General features: G+C 44.0%; 1 protein-coding gene across 1 annotated transcript in view; it reads left to right on the top strand.

Moving 5' to 3' along the window:
* Window positions 1–809: 809 nt before the first annotated feature.
* frem3 (Fras1 related extracellular matrix 3) overlaps window positions 810–20,873 on the top strand; it is a 227,161-nt gene continuing 207,097 nt past the window's right edge. Inside the window, exons 1-2 of the mRNA XM_086011008.1 lie at window positions 810–5,829; window positions 13,357–13,446. Of these exons, the coding sequence (XP_085867134.1) occupies window positions 825–5,829; window positions 13,357–13,446 (5,095 nt within the window). The 5' untranslated portion in view covers window positions 810–824. The remainder of the gene's footprint in view (window positions 5,830–13,356; window positions 13,447–20,873) is intronic.

Raw genomic sequence — 20,873 nt, 5'->3', positions numbered from 1 at the left:
CCATGAGCGGTTGTGCCACCCGGCCAGTGCAGCCCATGAGCGGTCGTGCCTCCCGGCCAGTGCAGCCCATAAGCGGTCGTGCCACTCGGCCAGTGCAGCCCATGAGCAGTTGTGCCACTCGGCCAGTGCAGCCCAAGAGCAGTCGTGCCTCCTGGCCAGCACAGCCCAGGCAGGGGGTGGGCTGGGGTTGTTGTCCGGGGGTGGACTCTGGGTGGATGGGGCGAGGGTGGGCTGGGGGTGTTGCCTGGGAGCGGGGGGTGGGCTCTGGGTGGATGGGGCGAGGGTGGGCTGGGGGTGTTGCCTGGGGGCGGGAGTGGGCTCTGGGTGGATGGGGTGGGGTTGGGCTCTGGGTGGATGGGGCGGGGTGTGGGCTCTGCGTGGATGGGGCGGGGTGTGGGCTCTGGGTGGATGGGGCGGGGTGTGGGCTCTGGGTGGATGGGGCAGGGGTGGGCTGGGGGTGGATGGGGCGGGGGTTGGGCTCTGGGTGGATGGGGCGGGGGTGGGCTGGGGGTGGATGGGGCGGGGGTTGGGCTCTGGGTGGATGGGGCGGGGGCGGGCTGGGGGTGTTGTCCTGGTCGGGGGGTGGGCTCTGGTTGGATGGGGCGGGGGTGTTGTCCGGGGGCGTGTCTGTGTTGCCCGGGGGGTGGGTCTGTGGGCTGGGACCTCCGGCTCTGAGCATTACCTGCAGCAGGCGGTGCGAGCAGAGCAGCAGTGTGTCCCAGTGGGTGTGACAGCTGCAGACTGTCCCGGCCCGCAGTCTCTGCTCCACAGCCCAGGCAGCCTTGTCGCTCTCCGCGGGGTCGGCACAGCCGCAGTACGAAGCGATGGCCGGTTCCCGCTGCAGCCCGAGACCCGGCGCTGTGGCCGCTTGTGTTATTTGCCTGTGTTGGTTGTCGGCCGCGAGTGGCCGGGAAGAGCTGGGGCTGGAGCCCTCCCTGCTTTACGGGCCGAGCCCGGACTCGGTGCTGCTGGCCAACAGCGGAGTGCGGGTCCCCTTCGGCAGAGCGGTCCACATCGACCCAGCCAGCGACCTGGTGATCCAAGTGCGGCCGGGGGACCGGTGTTTGGTCACCGTGCTGGAGAACGACCCCCTGTCTCAGAGACCCGGCATGTTGTCCCCCAAGAAATTCTCCTGTGACTTCGGGCCAGAGGATGTCAAGTACACCCACTTCGGCTCCAGGAGCCCCAACAGAGACCGAGTGAGGCTCCAGCTCAGGTACGACACCCAGACCGAGACTATCATCGTCCCCTTCCTGCTGGAGGTGGAGGTGGTCTTCCAGCAGCTGCAGATCCTCACCCGCAACATCCCTCTGGTCGTCGACAAGTTGAACGGCGCCAGCAACCCCATCGACAAGAAGGTGCTGGAGTACACCTTCGACAGCAGCTCAGAGACCTGCAAGATCACCACTTTACTCGGCACCGGCGGCCTGCCCAGGTATGGCAAACTTTTAAACTTCACTTCCAACGGGCAGATGGTGGACTGCGGCGCCTTCCTGACTTCGGGCATTCGCTACCAGCACACGGCCCCCACCAAATCTCCCAACAGGGATTACATTCCCATGCTGGTGGAGCTGCTGGACAGGGAAGGGAACCCAGTCAAGCAGGAGCATTTCCAGGTTCTGGTGAGGATTCGGGAGGGGACGGAGAATACCCCGCCCAAACCCAGCTTTGTGGCCATGATGATGATGGAGGTGGACCAGTTTGTAATGACAGCTATCACCAGTGATATGCTGGCTGCGGAAGACGTGGAGTCCGATCCCGATGAATTGATTTTTAACATCACTTCACCCCTTGGCTCCCAGCAAGGCTACATCATCAGCACCGACGACCAGAACCTGCCGATAACATCTTTCTATCAGAGGGACATCAGGGAGCTGAAGATCGCTTACAAGCCTCCCCCGGTGGACTCCGACCTGGAGAGGATCTTCCAGATCGAGCTGGAGGTGGTGGACAGCGAAGGGGCCACCTCGGACACCTTCGCCTTCATGATCGTGGTGAAGCCAATGAACACTCTGGCACCAGTCGCCACCAGAAACACGGGCCAGCTGCTCTTCGAAGGCCAGTCGCGACCTCTGTCCAGCGCTCAGAACCTGCGGATCAGCGACGAGGATGACCTGGAGGGTGTGCAGATAGCGGTGATCGACGGCCTGAGGCACGGCCAGCTGACGGTGCTGGGGGCCCGCCGCAAATTCTTCACCCCGGCCGATTTGGACGCCGGGGCGGTGGTCTACCAGCACGACGGCACCGACAGCTACAGCGACAACATCATCTTCCGCATGAGCGACGGCAGGCACCGGGTGGAGTTCCTCTTCCCCATCACCATAGCGCCCACCGACGACGAGCCCCCCATCGTGAACGCCAACACCGGGCTGCTGCTGTTCGAGCACGACATGCTGCAGATCTCGCCCTTCATCCTAAGCGCCACCGACATCGATTCGGAAGATTCTACCATCGCCTTCCTGCTGGAAGCCCCTCGCTCCAAAATCGGCGCCCTGCTCCTGCGGCAGGCAGAGGCGCCCGAGGAAGCCTCCGGCTGGAAGTACCTCGAAAGCCAGGAGATCTACGAGAAGGTGGTGAGCGAGTGGTCCCAGCAGGACATCCTGGATGGGAAGCTCTATTACCGTCACATTGGGCCTCACAGCACCACCACCCTGATGGACAGTTTCCTCTTCCGCGTTCAGGACGACAACGACCCCCCGAACCAGTCGGGAGAGCACAGGTTCACCGTCAAGGTGCAGCCGGTGGATGATATCCCCCCCCAGCTCTTCCCGGGCACCATGCTGCAGATGGTTGTCAAGGAGTACGAGCTCACCCATTTCCGCAAAAAGTTCCTGCGGTACACGGATCTGGATTCCGATGACCGAGACCTGAGGTACACCGTCCTCACCCCGCCAACAGACCTGGATGAAAACAATCCGGTGGAGACCGGCCACATCGCCTTGACCGAAAAGCCGGACGCGGTGGTCAGGGAGTTCACCCAGGCTCAGGTGAACCACCACAAGGTTGCCTACAGCCCCCCAGACCAGGAGCTTGGCATCACCCCCAGAGTGGTCCAGTTGACCTACTCGGTGGAAGACACGGCAGGGAATTCTGTGGAAGGAACCTTCACCATCTTTTTACAGCCAGTGGACAACAAACCTCCCCAGATTACTAACACCGGCTTCACTGTACCCGAGCGGGGTGACTTTGTATTGACGAACTCAGAGCTGGATGCGACCGACCAGGATACGGATGAAGACAAAATAACTTTCACCTTGACACAGGCTCCAAAGCACGGCCATTTACAGTATGTAGGAAGCACTATTTCCGTTGGCGAAGCGTTTCTCTTGGACGATATTGCAAATGGGCGGGTTGTGTACTGGCACAGCGGCGATGAGTCAACAAGAGATTCATTGAAAATCGACGTTGGTGATGGGGTTCACGAAGTCCCGATAATTATCAGAATTACAGTGCGACCAGTAGATGACGAGATACCAACCATTATGCTTCCTGAAGGGCAACTTGGCTCACATATAGATGTTCTAGAAAACGGGGCCACTGAAATTACCACCAATGTCATCCAGGGTACTGATGAAGATACTGATGACTTAATGCTGACGTTCATTGTGGAAGATCCGCCCAAACTTGGTGAGATATTAGTAAATGGGCTACCAGCAGAGAGGTTTACCCAGGAGGATATCATCAGTGGTGCTGTGGTGTACGCTCATACCAGTGGTGAAATTGGGACACAGAGGAAACGGGATTCCTTCAACTTGACCATATCTGACATGTCAAATGAATGGGTTGTTGGTGGAAATAAAGTACAAGGTGTCAGAGTTCAAGTCACTGTCTTGCCTGTTGACAGTGTGGCACCTGAAGTCACTGTCGGTGAGCAATACATAGTTGTGGAGGGGGAGAAGAATGTCATTACACTTGCAAACTTCAATTCTGAAGACGTAGATACTCCTAATGATGATATCCTGTGCACAATAATTGTTCAATCTACCTCTGGTTATGTTGAAAACATTTCTCCAGCTCCTGGGTCTGAGAAGTCGAGAGTTGGCACAGCAATTAGTGCATTTACAATTAAAGATGTCCGCGATGGGCATATCTACTATGTGCAAAGCATTCACAAAGAGGTTGAAAAAGTTGAAGACAGGTTCACCTTCCGCTGTTCGGATGGCATTAACTTCTCTCAGCGTCACTTCTTCCCAATAGTCATCATTCCAACCAATGATGAAAAACCAGAGATTTTCATCCGTGAGTTTGTTGTGATGGAAGGGATGAGTCTTGTTGTTGACACCCCAATTTTGAATGCAGCTGATGCAGATATCCCTGCTGATGAACTTTATTTTATCATAACAAAACCACCAAAGCACGGCCAGATTGTGCAGCAGTTAGCACATGGTACTGTTCCAGTCAAAAATTTTACGCTAGAGGAGATTTCTGTTGGTTCCAATATTGTCTATGAACATGATGATTCTGAGACCAAAGAAGACAGCTTTGACATCAGACTCACAGATGGCAGGCACACTGTAGATAAGACGGTCCTCATCATGATAATTCTTGTTGATGATGAAACGCCACGGATGACTATCAATGATGGTCTGGAAGTTGAAATAGGTGAATCAAAGATAATAACCAACAGAATACTAAAAGCAACAGACTTAGATTCAGATGACAAAACATTGACTTATATAATTCGTTACAGCCAAAGTCAAGGCTTACTGCAGCATCTGATGAAAGATGGTGATGTGATTCAGAATATCACTGTTGGCATGAATTTTACCCAGGATGAAATTGATAAAGGATTGATTCAGTACGTACACACAGGCCAAGAAGGTATACGTGATCTCATCAAGTTTGACGTAACTGATGGCATCAACATGCTGATTGATCGTTATTTCTACATTAGCATTGGCAGCATTGATATGTTGTTCCCAGAAGTAATTAACAAAGGAGTTACACTGAAGGAAGGTGGTAAGGTTACACTGACCACTGATTTACTGAGCACCAGTGACATTAACAGCCCTGATGAAAACTTAAGATTTAGTATCACTCGCGCCCCAAGTCGTGGTCATCTGGAAAAGACTGATAATCCTGGTGTCCCAATCACCTCCTTCACTCAGTTACAATTAGCAGGAAACAAAATCTATTACATCCACACATCAGATGATGAAGTTAAAATGGACAGTTTTGAGTTTGAGGTTACCGATGGTTACAATCCAGTTTTTCGTACCTTTCGTGTTTCGATAACAGATGTAGACAATAAGAAACCGGTACTCACAGTTCATGATCTGGTAGTGAGTGAAGGGGAAATGAAGCTGATCACTCCATTTGAACTCACAGTTGAGGACCGTGACACTCCAGACTATTTTCTGCGTTTCACTATTACCCAGGTTCCTGTTCATGGTCAGTTGTTATTTAACAGAAGCCAGCCGATCACCAGCTTCACAAAGCAGGACCTCAATGAAAATCTTATTAGCTACAAACATGATGGCACAGAGACAAATGAAGACAGCTTCTCTTTCACGGTAACTGATGGCACACACACTGAATACTATGTTTTCCCAGATACTGTGTTTGAAACCCGTAGGCCTCAGATGATGAAGATCCAAATATCAGCAGTTGACAATGGTGTCCCGCAAATTGTTGTCAACAAAGGGGCTCCAACCCTTCGAATTGTGCACGCTGGTCACCTTGGGTTTATGATCACCAGCAAGGCACTGAAGGCTGAAGACCGTGATAGCCCGCATAAACTCCTAAAGTTCAGGATCACAGAGGGACCAGAGCATGGCTACATTATTAACACTGACCTGGGCAATGGCAGTGTCACTACATTCAGTCAAGGTTAGTGGGATTTTTTCAGGATCATGTTTTACGCAATGAAAGGTTTTCTCAAATGATTGTTCAGTATTTATTGAATCTCTGTATCAAAGGATAACAATTAATTGCACATAAACTAAATTTAATCTCTGATTTAACTTTCATAATATCATCAAATATATTAGGCTTACAGAAGAGAGCAACTTGAACAAATAGCTTCTGTCTTGAGAACAGCGACGTCTTTCACATGTGCTGTCTCACTATTATTTGTGCTTTGTTGCATTTTTGCCTGTATATCTGCACCCCTATCATTTGCTCCTCTAGAGTGACTAGTGCTGAAGCAATATGACATGTCTTTTCTGATAATTGAGCATAGCTTATCAAATATGTCATGGTATGCATTTGAGCATTTTTATTTATGTAGTAAAGTTTTTCTGTGCTTAATTTATCCTTACATGGCTGCTTTTGCTGGAAGTGGTTGAACAAAGATTGTCCATTCTAGCTCTGATCAGTGAAGCTTGGTCAAAAGTTAGTGGCCGCATAAAAGGAGTTCAAAAATAAATCAACAAAGTAAAAAGAATTGAGCTTTGAAATGATTTGCACAACATCGTCAGTCTGAAGACAGGATTTGGTTTATGAAAGCTGTTTTTATTTTAAGAAAACTTTGAAGTTAGAAGTGATAAATCAATGCGCTTCTTATGCAATACTTTTCCTCCTAAACCACTATACACAGAAAACATGAATTAATTGGTGTCTGGTGTGAATAAGGGATCATCGTGCAATCCAGTACAGTTTTCAATAGAGTCAATCCACACGACAAACATTTGTTAACCTTGCTTAAACAGTCATGCAAATCTTTGAGACATTATTCCAGGGCACAATGAACATTAATTAACCGAACAATTACCAATCCTATTTTGAAAATTATTCTTTTGAGATTTTAAACAAAAGCATCCCAGAGCAACCAAAAGAATGAGTGAAAGTGAATTGAGTTTAATTATACAATCTTTGATGTCATGATTTGTGACCGCCATGCCAAGAGCTAAAGCATGAAAAGACAAAAGCCTGATTTTTGTTCATCCTGTCACACGTAAGCTACAGACCAGTTGATGAGCCTAACGAGGTTAATATATTTAGCCCATGGCATTATCATAAAGGAATGTGATTATTAGATGTTTTTCTCTACATTTGACAGAAAAAGAATTTTAATTAGCAACTACAAAGGCAGTTCTTTTTATTTTACAAAGAACACTATACTATTTTACACTTGACTCATACTTTTTGATATATAAAATATTTCAATCATTTTTGAATTATATTTAATTACAAGCAGTTCCTTGAGACATAGAAAAGAAAGTTATCAATCTGTACAGCAGACCACACATTTGAATATAGTTTCTTCACATATCTTACAAGTTCAATCAACAGCAACCACCTCTTCTCTTTGTGGCTCCACCTTTAGTGCTTTATTATCTATTGATATGAGAAGGATCCCAATTAACAGTCTGAATTGTTGAATCTTGAAACTTTGACAGCAATGGTGTGAAATGAGCACCTTAAATGCTAATTTTCACGAATTAAAAGAGAACGTCCCACATTTCTTCAGTGGTTCAGTGGGTGGCATGACAGCAGGTTGCATAGGTAAAGTAAATTTCAGGTTCGATCCCTGGTTTGTGCTGAGTTTTTGGTTCTTGTATAGTGTTGGAGGCCTTGTGATTGGGACTTGGAAATAAGGAGTGCAGTATTGAATTTTTGTTGACAACACAAAAAAAGGGTGGGGGGAGTGTTTGGCAATCAGTGAGCAGGACTGTAAAATACTGCAGCAGAAAATTAGACAGATTAGTGGAATGGGCAGGCAGGTGGCAACTGAAATTTAATGTAGAGAAGTGTGAGCTAATTGGGAGGAATAGCAAGGAATGTGAATATATGTGCATCATAAGTAGAGGATGAATTAAACTAAATTGTTCGAAGGACATTTAGAAAAAAACCTGGGAGTGATTTTTGGCCCATTGACTTCAACAGATAGACAATGTGACAAAAGAACACAACTTGCATTTTTATAGCACGTTTAATGTAGGAAAATGTCCCGAGGTGCTTCACAGAAGCGTAATCAGATAAAATTTGACAGAAGGAGATATTAGGATGGGTGACTAAAAGCTTGGTCTTTAAGGACCGTCTTAGAGGGGAGAGAGGAGAGGTGGAGATATTTAGGGAGGAAATCCCAGAACTTGGGGCTCAGATGGATGAAGGAACAGCCGCCAAAGGTGGGGAAAGAGAGTGGGGATGTACCAGAGATCATAGCTGGGGGAATGTAGACTTCTTGTATATATTTATCTGGAATATGGGTGTTCAATTCTGGTCACCAAACCACAACATATATCTATTGGAGAAGATGCAGAGAAAAGCAACAAGGCAGATCCCATTGTAAAGGACGAGCTGTAAGGTAAATTGAAAAAAATCTCAAGCTGTAGTCTAGAAAGAAGATGGTTAAGGAAGCAACTTATTGAGCTACATCGTAATAGATGGCATAGATAAATAAGGTAAGCCTCGAATAGGAATTTATAGTAAGCCAGAAGAGTGTGACCAAAGGACATAAATTTAATTTAGTTAGAAGTAAATTTAAAACAAATATTAAGAACAGCTTCACTCAAAAAGTGATAAGTATTTGGAATAATTTGCTAAATAGTATAGTAGAGACAAAAATAGGGGTTGTCACCTCCAGCTTATCTTCAGTTCATTAAGGCAGTACACAATAGACACACCCTGATATTTTCTCTGTGTGATAGTTTTAACTGATCATTAATAAGTTTACAAAGAACATGTTTACAGATTCATTAAAAGTAAGACACAGAAGAAAATATCAGGACAAAGTTTGTCAGTGGTATACAGTTATGTCTTAAAGAGTTCTTACACTTCAGTTCTTTGTTTTTTAGTATTTGCAAACTGCTGCTCATGAAATCTTGTGTAAATTCAGTATGATGTTGCGCTACCATTGTATCAACTCTAAATCAATTAGCTTTAGGTATTTAAATGAGGTGCAATTTAATATGTATCCTTTTAACTCTCAACCCAGTAATTATGTAATTGTAGTCAGCAAGGGACCATTTTTGCAAATGTTGTAATTTATATTGTGCTGAGTTAGTGGTTACAATATTGCACAAAGTTGTAATCTTCCAGTTTGGCTGCTTTACACACAAAAACTGTTGATGTAAAATTATCATTTGCATTTTGAGTGACAAGTGGCTTTTAATGCAGATTTTCTTTAAAGATTTAATTCATAAGAACCCTCAGGTAAATCTTTGAAAGCTGTTAGTATTGGAACAACGAAATATGTTATTAAAACAGACCTTTTAAAATCAACATTCAGACTGTTTTACCTGCAAAGGACCTGTTGTTTGTGTTTTTAAAATTTTTAACAAAATCTTTCAAACATACTTCTTTTAATTGCAATTTGAGCATACTAAGTTTGAATATATATAAAAACAAAATTCTAAACTATTACGATTTACAGTTCCCTGACTAAATCTTCTATTGTCATTTAGCATTAAGCATATGTAGAAAAACTTTTAAGGCTTCTCTTGACTGGGAATTCCTGCCATTCCACTGATCCATTATGTCTTTGGTTTTTTCTATAATTGTGGTCCACTGAAAGTTTATATCTAGTGATCCTGTCATCCATGCTTTTGTTAATAAGATGAATGGCTGTTATTAACCCTAAGCAGTGCTCCACAAAGGCCTCAGGAAAGCTTTTAGGTGCCTGAGGGAGACTTTTTGACAGACCTGATCATGTAGGCTTTGGGATTTCAGTGATAAATTTATGAGAGCTCTACGAAGTTTTTGTTATGAACTATCCCACTGAGAATGATATGGGCTGATCATTAGAAATTTCACAAAGTAAAATTTATATGAGCGTAGCCAGATACACCCTACCTAAATGTTTAATTAGCTTATCATGGATATGTTCAGAGGAGAAATATTTAGCTTATATTTAAAGAAACAGATGAAAAATCCATTAAAAAAATCCACCCGCTTGATTCCACAGCCTTCATTATGCAGGAACAAATAATACAAAAATGAGTGGCCTTGGAGATCCCCATTATAACCTTATGTTCTTTTCTGTATGCAGACGTGGGGTCAGCTCTCACATGTAAGCTGACAATACCCAGCTCTACCTTTCTAGTACCTCTCTCAACAAAAGGCAAGGGCCTTCCAGGGATAAACTCCAAAGATGAGGGTTTATACATTGGACCGTTCCACTGCCTCTGTGTTGTCAGACTGGTTGTCTGACATCCAGTCTTGGATGAACCACAGTTTCCTGTGTTCCTGTGCTCACTGACCTATATTGGCTCCTGGTTAAGCAATGCCTCAATTTCAAAATTCTCATCCTTGTTTTCAAATCCCTCCATGGCCTTGCCCATCCCTATCTCTGTAATCTCCTCCAGCCCTACAACCCTCCGAGACTACTGCGCTCCTCTAATTCTGCCCACTTAAACATCCCTGATTATAATCGCTCAACCATTGGTGGCCGTGCCTTCTGTTGTCCTGTGTCAGCTGTGGCTCAGTTGGTAGCACACTTGCCTCTGAGTTCATGAAGGTTGTGGGTTCAAGTCCCACTCCAGGGACTTGTAACACATAAAGCTAGGTTGTCACTCCAGTGGAGTACTGGGGGAGTGCTGCACTCTCAGGTGCTACCTTTCGGATGAAACGTTAAACCGAGGCCCTGTATTCTCTGAGGTGGACGTAAGAGATCCCATGGCACTATTTTGAAGAAGAGCAGGGGAGTTATCCCTGGTGTCCTGGCCAATATTTATCCCTCAATCAACATAACAAAAACAGATTATCTGGTCATTATCACATTGTTGTTTGTGGGATCTTGTGTGCAAATTGGCAGCTGGGTTTCCCACATTACAACAGTGACTCCACTTCAAAAAGTACTTCATTGCCTGTAAAGCGCTTTGAGACGTCCGGTGGTCGTGAAAGGTGCTATATAAATGCAAGTCTTTCTTTCTTAAGCCCTAAGCTCTGGAATTCACTGCCTAAACCTCTCTACCTCTCTTTCCTGCTTTAAGATGCTCCTTAAAACCTACACCAAGCTGTTGGTCACCTGTACTAATTTCTCCTTATATGGCTCGGTGTCAAATTTTTTGTCTTATAATACTCCTGTGAAGCACCTTGGGATATTTTACTACGTTAAAGGCGCTATATAAATACAACTTGTTGTTGTTTCCTCCAGCTAAATATTGGGAAGACTGAAGCCATTGTCTTTGGCATCCACTACAAACTCTGTACTCTTGCACTGACTCTATCCTCCTCCCCCGCCACCATCTTAAGCAAAACCACTCTGTTTGCAATCTCGGTGTCCTATTTTATCCCCAGCTGAGCTTCCGACCCCATATCCTCTCCATCACAAAGACCATCTACTTCCACCTCCATAACATCACTGGCCTCTGCCCCTGCTTCAGCAAATCTGCTGCTGAAACCCTCATCAATGCTTTTGTCACCTTCAGACTCAACTATTCCAATACTCTCCTGACGTCCTCTCATACTCCACCCTCCATAAACCTGATCTCATCTAAAACCCTGCTGCACGTAATCCTATCCCACATCAACTCCCACTCACCCATCTCTCTGTCTGCACTGACCTACATTGGCTCTCAGTCACCCAACATCTCAAATTTAAAATTCTCATCCTCATGTTTAAATCCTTTTATAGCCTTGCCCCTTTTATCTCTTTACCTCCTCCAGTCCAGCAACAGCCTACCTCCTCCCCCCACCACCAGAACAGGCTGTTTCTCTGACTCTGGCCCCTTGTGAATCCCTGCTCCCTTCACTGCACCATTGGTGGCCGTGCCTTCAACCGCCTAGGCCCCACGCTCTCGAATTCCTTCCCTAAATCTCTCTTTCTCTATACCTCTCTGCCCTGCATGAAGACCCTCCTTAAAACTCAGATCTTTGACCAAACATCTGTTCAGTCCTCCTAATATCTCCTTCTTTGGTTCAGCGCCCTTTTATTTTTCTTGATTATGCCTCTGTAAAATGCCTTGGATATTTTACTACATTAAAGGCACTATATAAATGCAAATTGCTGTTATACTGTTATTGAAAAGCTTTAATAATAGATATTTTCAAACTGTGTGTTAAATTCCAATCAACAGACACAAGCCAGCGCTTAATAGCCTGAACCAACAAGGGGGTGAATATCCGTAGGGGTTTTCCCGCTCATCCACCATAACTTCAGTGGGAGAGCCACAAAAACTCCAGAAAAGCGGCACAGTTTCAACCATTTTTCCAGCTTTTCCATGGTTCTTCCACCAAAGTTACAAACAAGCAGGAAAACCTGCACAGAAATCCAGCCCCACGTGTCTCTGTGTAATGTAGAAATGCAATGTATAACATTGTTTATTTTTCACCCCTCTCAACACCCATTCCACTTCTTGAAGTGCATTTGTGACAGGACAGCTTTACTGGGTTTGCTTACATGCTGTGGGTGCACTGTATCAAAAATAAAGTAGATAATTCTTACCAGCTTGAACCAAAATTCTTTGAATGGCTTTAGAGTACAGTTACAGTCAGTATGTTATCCTGGCGAGAATGCACTGATTGAACAAAAAAGAATAGCATCCTTTAACTGGTGATTAAATGAAATGTATCTTTACAAAGGTAGATTGTAGAATGGTATGTGCAGAATACTTGGCAAAGGATTGAATTTGCTTTGCATTTTTCTGCCCTTCTCTTTTCCCAGTTTTCCCCATATTACACACTGTTCCTTTGACTGACAGAGCGGGCATGTGATGCGCTCTTGCGACAGTTCTGTTTAACTTTTTTAAGGGGTGTGCAAGTGTAGCACTGATGACTAATCTTCCCTTTTACTCTCCTTTCCTGTGCAGCCCCTGGTCTCCACATAGTTCCCCCTTGCATGACATAGCTAAAATGGGAATCTGATCTTGGGGCGAGCCATAGGTTCAAACCCACGTCTTCCCACTCCATGACACTGCATACTAGAGCGCCAATGCCCTATGTGGCCACATTGCCTATGAGGGAAAACTCCTCTTTTTAAAAAAATACTTAAATCTCAGTTAAACTTAAGTTTACTGTCAATTGGTTAGTAAAATGTACAGTTAAAATTTTCTGCGAATTGTGTTGGGAGTTCCAGCTGACAGTTTCCCTACTGATCTAAATGCCGTGAGAATGTGAGGAAACTGCTGACAGGGTACAGAAACAGATATCCCAATTGAGTTGGTGCAGTCTCCATTGTTCAATGGTATCGCTGTTCACCATGGTTAGGCAAAGTGCAATAATACGCACCATGCACCCAAGACAATGATTTTAAAGCAGATAGAAAACAGCCGCTGGTGGATACTTACTAACTTCCTAAGCGTGTGTTTTGTTCACATAGCTGTAAATCATATGGCTGAGCTGCATGTGCAAGAATGGAGCCAATCTGGTGGAACATGTAAACAGTGGTTTGATGTGTTTAGAATGGTATTATTGACATTTTTTTGGTAGCACGCCATATGAATTATTCATTGCCTGCAAATTCTATTTTAACAGCTGATATCGATGACATGAAGATCTCCTATGTTCTGCGGGAAGGTGACAATGCCACAAGCGACATCTTCTACTTCTCTATTGAAGATGCTGGTAGGATTATATTTACAATATGGCTTATAAAGAAAAATGACCATGTTTTAACACACTAGCCTTACTTTGCAACAGTTTTAGTTCAGGAGATGCTGCCAATGAATTGAGAAAGCTACTTCCTGAATTATTACATATACTGTAGTGTCTCCTGTCACCTGTAACTGCATTGTTAAAATGTGAAACTGTTTAAGAACGGTTGTTAATACTGGTGCCGTTGTATGACATCACAGCCCAATTTTATTTTAAATATCAAAAGTCACAATAATGTACAATTCCATTCAATCCAGCTCTCTGTTAGATAATGCAATCCAGGCAAAAGAGGGAGTGTTACAGTTGTCCCTACCTCTCTTTTGCTGTTGATTAATCCTGATTATTATGGAAAAAGAGGAGAAATCGAGAATCCCAATCAGAGAGGTACTATAGATTATGATGACATCATGTGATGTTGCTAATTGTGGGGTCAGATTTCATCTCTACACCATGTGCAACAGAATGAAAAACACGTTTATTATTCGAAAATGAGATTTACATTATTAATTAGATTGAACCACAAGCAACAAGAAAAAACATTCAGTTGCACAAAGAAAGGATGATATCCAGACCGACATATAGAACATCAGCGTCGCAAATACTCTAATAATATGTGAAACTGTTTAAGAACGTTTCCAACTATAACTGACATTTCCCCTTACAATTAACCCACTAAATAGAAGCAAGAAATAAACAGGAAAGATAAAAAAAGAAATAAAAGGGCAAATTTAAAAAGAAGGAACAGCTACTCTGCTGCATCCCTGGACAAGCTCAGCATCACCATCATAGCTGGTGGTCACCAATTGATTTGCATTCTTTGTAAATGGGTTTCTGATTTTGTTACAAATGAAATCTTTTCTTTATGAGTCAAATGGTTCTAAAGAAGGGAGACTAGTAAATGTCAGGTTAGCCCAGTTGTTTGTACTCTTGCCTCTAAGTCAGAAGGTTGTGGGTTCAAGCTCCACTCCAAGGCTTGAGCAAATTTGACCGGATTTTGCAGTCAATGGTGAAGTTACACTTGCACTTGCCCATGTCAACCAACGATCAAAAAAACACAGTGCCCTCTACAGGGGATCTGGACCTGTGTGAGCAGGACAAACAACTGTGTATCCCCTTAACCAATCAGATTGAAGAATCATTAATGAGAAGTGCCAAGTCTGAACCAGGAAGTGATAGTTGGATAATGAATTCTGAAGGAATGAGACTTCACACTTGTAAAAGTTAATGGCCCAGAAATTCGGATTGGAGGCTTCCCACGGGTGCAAGCCTCCGACCTGCACTTACCTTGCGCGCCGGCCGTTGAGCTGTGGGCCCGCGTGGAATTGCGATCCTGGGCCTCCTCCAACTGCTGGCGCGCAGTGCTTGCGTATCCCAGGGGCGCAGTTAGTTCGATGCGTCCCCTGGGATCACGTGGGCCATGGAGAGCCAATGGTAGCAGGGAATGCTTCATTCATAAGTTTGACAGGAAGACCTGTCAAACCTATAAATACTATAAGCCCCAAAACATCACTAAATCTTCAAATACATTTAAAAAAAAATCACATTTTAAAAATAAACTATAAATTACATGAAATAACTATTTTAAACAATAATTTAAATTTTTGAAAAAATTAAGTACATTTTCTAACAGGGCTAAAAATAAACTTACCTTTCTTTAAAGTATTTAAAAATAATAAACCTGCAGAAAAAATGTTTTAATTTTAACTAATTCACCACTTACCTTGTAAAAAGCAGGCCTTGCGACTGCTTTTTACATGTCTAACTTCTGGAGACTTACCCTCCCGGGAAAACCTGCAAAAAAAATGTAAGTTCGATGTGCACGCGCTGCCTCTCCTGCGCACACGTTCGACTTCTGAACTCCTTCTTTCAGGGGAACGGAAGTGCCGGTTTCCCGCGCATGTGCAGTGCATGCACGAAACCGGCACTTCCATTGGGCTTACGGGTGAGTACCCCATGCGTACTCACCCGTGGAGACCCGAATTTCTGGGCCAATTTTCAGTGCCTGAGAGGTTGGTTAACAGTAATTAAAGCTTATCACGCCGTTAAAAGGGTACTTACATTGAAATGGACAAGCCCTAGCTTTTTCGGGTGAGTTTAGTTCATATGTATCAGTTAAGTACAGCAACTTCATGCCGTTCAATGTATTTGAATGGTGAGTCTCTCGGCGAGACACCATTTTCTTTTGGTGGAGCAGGGCATCTCGGACAGCGACTTCCTGATATCCCCGTTTAGCTGCACATGTGCGGTCACCGGAAGTTTGTGTCCGATTTCCACGTAAATAACAGTCAACGCTGTTAGCCTCACCGTTATTTCTACCACAAAATCCGGCCCATTACCTAGGCTGACATTTCAGTGCTGTACTGAGGGAATGCTGCATTGCCAGAGGGGCTGCCCTTCAGATGAATTGTTACATTGAGGTCCTGTCAGAATGCACTATTTGAAGACGGCGTCTCCCAGTGTGGTGCCCAATATTCCTCCCACAGTCAATACCACCAAAAAAATATTAACTGATTATTCATCTCATTTCTATTTGTGGGACCTTGCTCTGCACAAAATGGCTGCTGCACTTGCTATATAACAGCCGTGACTACACTTCAAAGTAGTTCATTGTATGCGGTGTTTTGAGGTGTTTCTGAGAGATGCGATAAGGCTACATAAATGCAAGTTCTTATTTGATATATGCAAACCAGTGCCTCTTGTATGTAGTTTGATAAGGCAGTTAGAAAATTGACTGGAGACATTGAAAGACAAAATGCAAAACCCAATATGGTGAAACACAGGGTGATCAATTACTGACTGTCTGGCAGTAGATGCTGCTCTGACTTCAAGTCTGACATTAGCAGTCACTGTGTGGTGTTTCGACCATTTACAATTCAGCATAGAATTTCAAGCAGTGTTTATTTTTAGGGGGAATTTTATTTTAGTCACATGTTATTTGAGCTTTTGTTCTAGGATTTCATTACTGGGTTCAAAGAAAAAAATGTTTTATAATAGATCTACACTACTATTGAGTTATCTACAGTAAACGCTTTCGTATCTGGCACCTACGGGACCAGGATGGTGCCGGTTGATGCAAAATTCTGGATAACAGAGAGATAGGCAATTTTTAACGCAAAAAAATAAAAACCACTGACTAACTCGGCCACCGCAGGAAACTCAGACTCGGAAAAACGAGTGCTGGATGGGTTCGGCAAGATTACCGGTTATCTATTTTGCCGGTTATTAAAGAATTCCGGATGATTAAGTGCCGTTTAAACAAGAGTTTACTGTATATAGTTTATCGTTCCTCCACTGACACCTGAAGTAAGTCTACAGCAACCAAGTAGAACACCATCATTTAGGAAATGCTTTCAGCCCATTTGACAGGAACTTGCTGATTAGAATAATTATAAGGAAGCAGAACTACTCACAGCAGTTTTTAGGATGGTAAAATTGTTGGATTATTGGGGCTAATTCCTTCTACTGTTTAACTGCTTGAGACCTTAACAACAAAGAATGGATTGCATCATAAAATAGATCAGCAGCAGTCTGCTGTGTAGCAACTTAACAAATGTAGCTTCTATATGAATTGGAATAATTCAGATAGAAATACTGTTGGCGATATTAATATATTCTCATGACATTCTTCCATTCTGCTGTTTTAATGGAGGCTTAAGTAAAGGACAACTCAACGGAATATCATGCATTAAGCATTTGCTCGCAAATATTGCAGGCAGTAATTTCTACCCTTTAAAGTGGTCGTAGCACCTTATTGGGGCAACTCTAGGGAGACTCAGCTCCTGGGACAGCCTGCTTCAAAATTTCCATGGCCACACTGCCATGTTTGGCTGCTGTGGTAAGTTTGAGTGACAGTAGACACCTCAGGGTAGATGTTATGAATTTTCTACAAATGGAACATCCTGTGGTGCCTACTAATCTCTGTTCCAGAATTCCCAATATGTGCTACTGCTGTGTGGAGTTCCGTACCAGGAGTGCAATTTGTTGCATCTACTCTCACTGGGTAAATTTTGTGAGGCTGTACTGAACTATTGACCTCTACTGATGGTAAGTAGCTCCCCCCTTCTAACTTCACCACTAACGAGTAAATGTATTAAGCTAATGCACTACACATGACAGAAAATCTGCCCAAACCATTCGTTTTGATGGATACAACCAGTGCTATCAGTAGAATGCATTGAAATCTGGGCACAGAAACCCTAGATGCTGTGGTACTATAACCACAGTTGAATCAAATTTATTTGCTTACTTTAAGGTGTTTGATCCCAGCATGAATGTAACTTCCTCTCTGCGAGGAAATGAAAACCCTCACCAACTGACACATTTTGGATTGGGTTTCCCTGGAGACCTGAGGGACATAGCTGGACACCAGATTTTAGAAAAGCTTATTTTGTTTGGCAATACGTACCACTTTGTTGTTACAATATACGCTTTGTGCTGTTAGCGTCTGAACCATGAGCAAGGACAGAGGAAAATGCCAGTTGAAGAATATCCATCAGAACTAAAAGTCACAGTGTTGTGCCAGCAGATTCTGGTAAGTCCAGCAATAGTTGGACTTTAGTCCACAGCATCAGCAGAGTGTCAAGTATGTGCAATTGATTCCCTTTAAGACCAAGTAGGATTAGGAACATAGGAACAGGAGTGGGCATTGCAGCCCCTCAGCTGCTCCACCATTCAAATAGATCATGGCTGATCTGTACCTCAACTTTGTTTACCCACCTTAGTTCCATATCCCCTAATAACCTTAGCTAATAAAAATCTATTGATCACAGTCTTAAAAACTCCAGTTGTTCCAGCATCGACAGCTTTTTGGGGCAGAGAATTCCAGATTTCTGCAATCCTCTCTGTGAAAACAAGAAACTTGTTCCAACTGGGAATTTACATTTCCACTACCTGTATTATTATCCAAAGTGATAAAATGTTCTGAAGAGTATTCCATAGAACACAGGACAAGGCATAGTTCTAAACTGGAAAAATTAATGGAAACTTTATTCGACAAAGTTACACAATTAATACATAGCAGGTAAGAGAGTAATATCCATGTTAGATCTTAGAGCATCATAGACCTACACTGCAGGCAAAGGGAAAAAAATCTGTGTTTACATTCTGCCTTTAAAAGGAACTTTGTGCCACAGAAATAAATGAAGGAAAAAAAAATCAGAATTCATACTAAAAATGGCTAAATTTTTTGCCCATTTGCTATGAATGGCCAATAAAATTTAGCATTTTTGGGTCTTCTATGTAAATTCTGAATTTGTTGGATTTTTGTGAAACTAATGGAAGAATGAAACTAAACTATCGAAAAACCATCAACAACTTGCATTGAGTTGTGGTGACTGTGAGATTTCTATGATATTTTGCTAAATATTGAAGAAATAGGCCCCGAACATGTGCAGACTGTGATCCCGACAGTTATGTCAGGATCATACCTGCTAGTGCCCTCCAACACTGACCCCACCAGATTTCACAGGGTTACCGGAAAGTCGTTTAATTTACACGGGTTCAGCAGGCATCACGCCACTTTGCGCAGATCTCCGACCATTTGCCACCTTCTCCAGAAACTCTAGCGCCTGGCTGCCATCAGTAGGGGGTGCCCATGTTCCTCAACTCCCCATGTAAGGGAACCAATAGAAATTTAAAAAAAATTCACCCTACTCCAGCAGTCCAAGCCACTTCTTTGGCCCAGACCTTCCGAGTAGGGCCTACCTGTGCCCTTCTGATATGCTTCATCCTGCTGGGTGTACTCCAATCTTACAGCAATCCTCTGACAAGCCAGGGCTGAGGAAACTCCTTGCTTGGGATCCCTGTCCGTCCCCTTGGTGTCACTGTCCTTGTAAGGGGTGGGGAAGGTTTAGCCGCTTACACGGCCCACTGGGACCGCTCGGAGTAGGCCTGGACACAGAATTGCAGTGGGAGTGTGCCAGAAAGGCAGAGCAATTTTGGTCCCATACTCTTTAATCTATTTTTAAATACTTATTCCTTGTGCAATGCATTCAATTTGTTGCACTGCTTCAGAATCTGGAAAGCTAAGGTAATTTTTTTTTGCAATTGGGCAGGGGACAAGGAATCCCAGTGCATTAAGGGAACATTACTGAGTAGTTTAGAACATAGGTCTAGCTCTGAGAGCTGGGGTTTGAATCTGGATCACATAGATTGAAATCTAATTTTTTCTTTCCCTTTCTTACTCTCTCTTTCTCTCTTCTCTCCCCACACCCCCCACCCCTTTCACCCACTCCACAACAGCTGTTCCAGCTCCAAAATCAAATGAGTTTAAATAATCCCAGTCTAGTTCCTAGCGAGTTCATACGACTGCCTTTACCGTTCACAGCTGTTGTAAAATAAAGAAGATGAAACTTGAGTTGCTGCCTTTGCCACGCCATATAAATTGGGTTGGCTTCTAGATTGCGATAAATGAGTAAACAAATTATTACCTCAGATAAGTCGGGAGATCAGGATATTTTCAATTCGGAGGGCATACTTCACATGTTACACATTTGGCTATGTTACAGTTTTATTCTTCGTTGGATATAATTCTTTTCACCTGGAAGGAATGATTCTCTTTTTCTCTGTAGGATCAGTGAGGGATGAGATTTCTTGTGTGTGTTCTCATCCCTTACGCAGGTCGGAGATCCTGGGGATGAAGCAGTGATGGGCAAAATATGCATATGCCTATATCAAGACATGTGAGAGAAAACAGTTGGAGGGATAATATTAAAAATAACTCACTCCTGAGATATAGTGCTTCTAGTTTAGCTAAAGGAATCGGGTTTAAAGAAGAACAGCTGGATAGAGATGTGGGGGTAGATCTTGACTTTGTGCGAGAGTGTAAAATGGGTGATAACGAGTCGGCAGCCTGTTTTACATTTTTTTAAATTCGCTTATGGGATCTGGGCGTTGCTGGCAAGGCCAGCATTTATTGCCTATCCCTAGTTGCCCTAAAGAAGGTGGTGGTGAGCCGCCTTCTTGAACCACTGCAGTCCGTGTGGTGAAGGTACTCCCACAGTGCTGTTAGGTAGAGAGTTCCAGGACTTTGACCAGTGACGATGAAGGATCGGTGATATAATTCTAAGTCAGGATGGTGTGTGACTTGGAGGGGAACTTGAAGGTGATGGTGTTCCCATGCGCCTGCTGCCCTTGTCCTTCTAGCTGGACGAGGTTGCGGGTTTGGGAGGTGCTGCTGAAGAAGCCTTGGCGAGTTGCTTGTAGTTGGTACACACTGCAGCCACGGTACGCCAGTGATGGAGGGAGTGAATGTTTAAGGTCGTGGATGGGGTGCCAATCAAACGGGCTGCTTTGTCCTGGATGGTGTCGAGTTTCTTGAGTGTTGTTGGAGCTGCACTCATCCAGGCAAGTGGAGAGTATTCCATCACACTCCTTACTTGTGCCTTGTAGATGGTGGA

Source organism: Somniosus microcephalus, chromosome 2 (assembly GCF_052327205.1).
Source record: "Somniosus microcephalus isolate GS21.2 chromosome 2, FLI_Smic_1.0, whole genome shotgun sequence".
In the NCBI taxonomy this organism is placed as follows: domain Eukaryota; kingdom Metazoa; phylum Chordata; class Chondrichthyes; order Squaliformes; family Somniosidae; genus Somniosus; species Somniosus microcephalus.
Note: the sequence above shows the minus strand (reverse complement) of the source record. Positions and strands in the feature narration are given on the sequence as shown.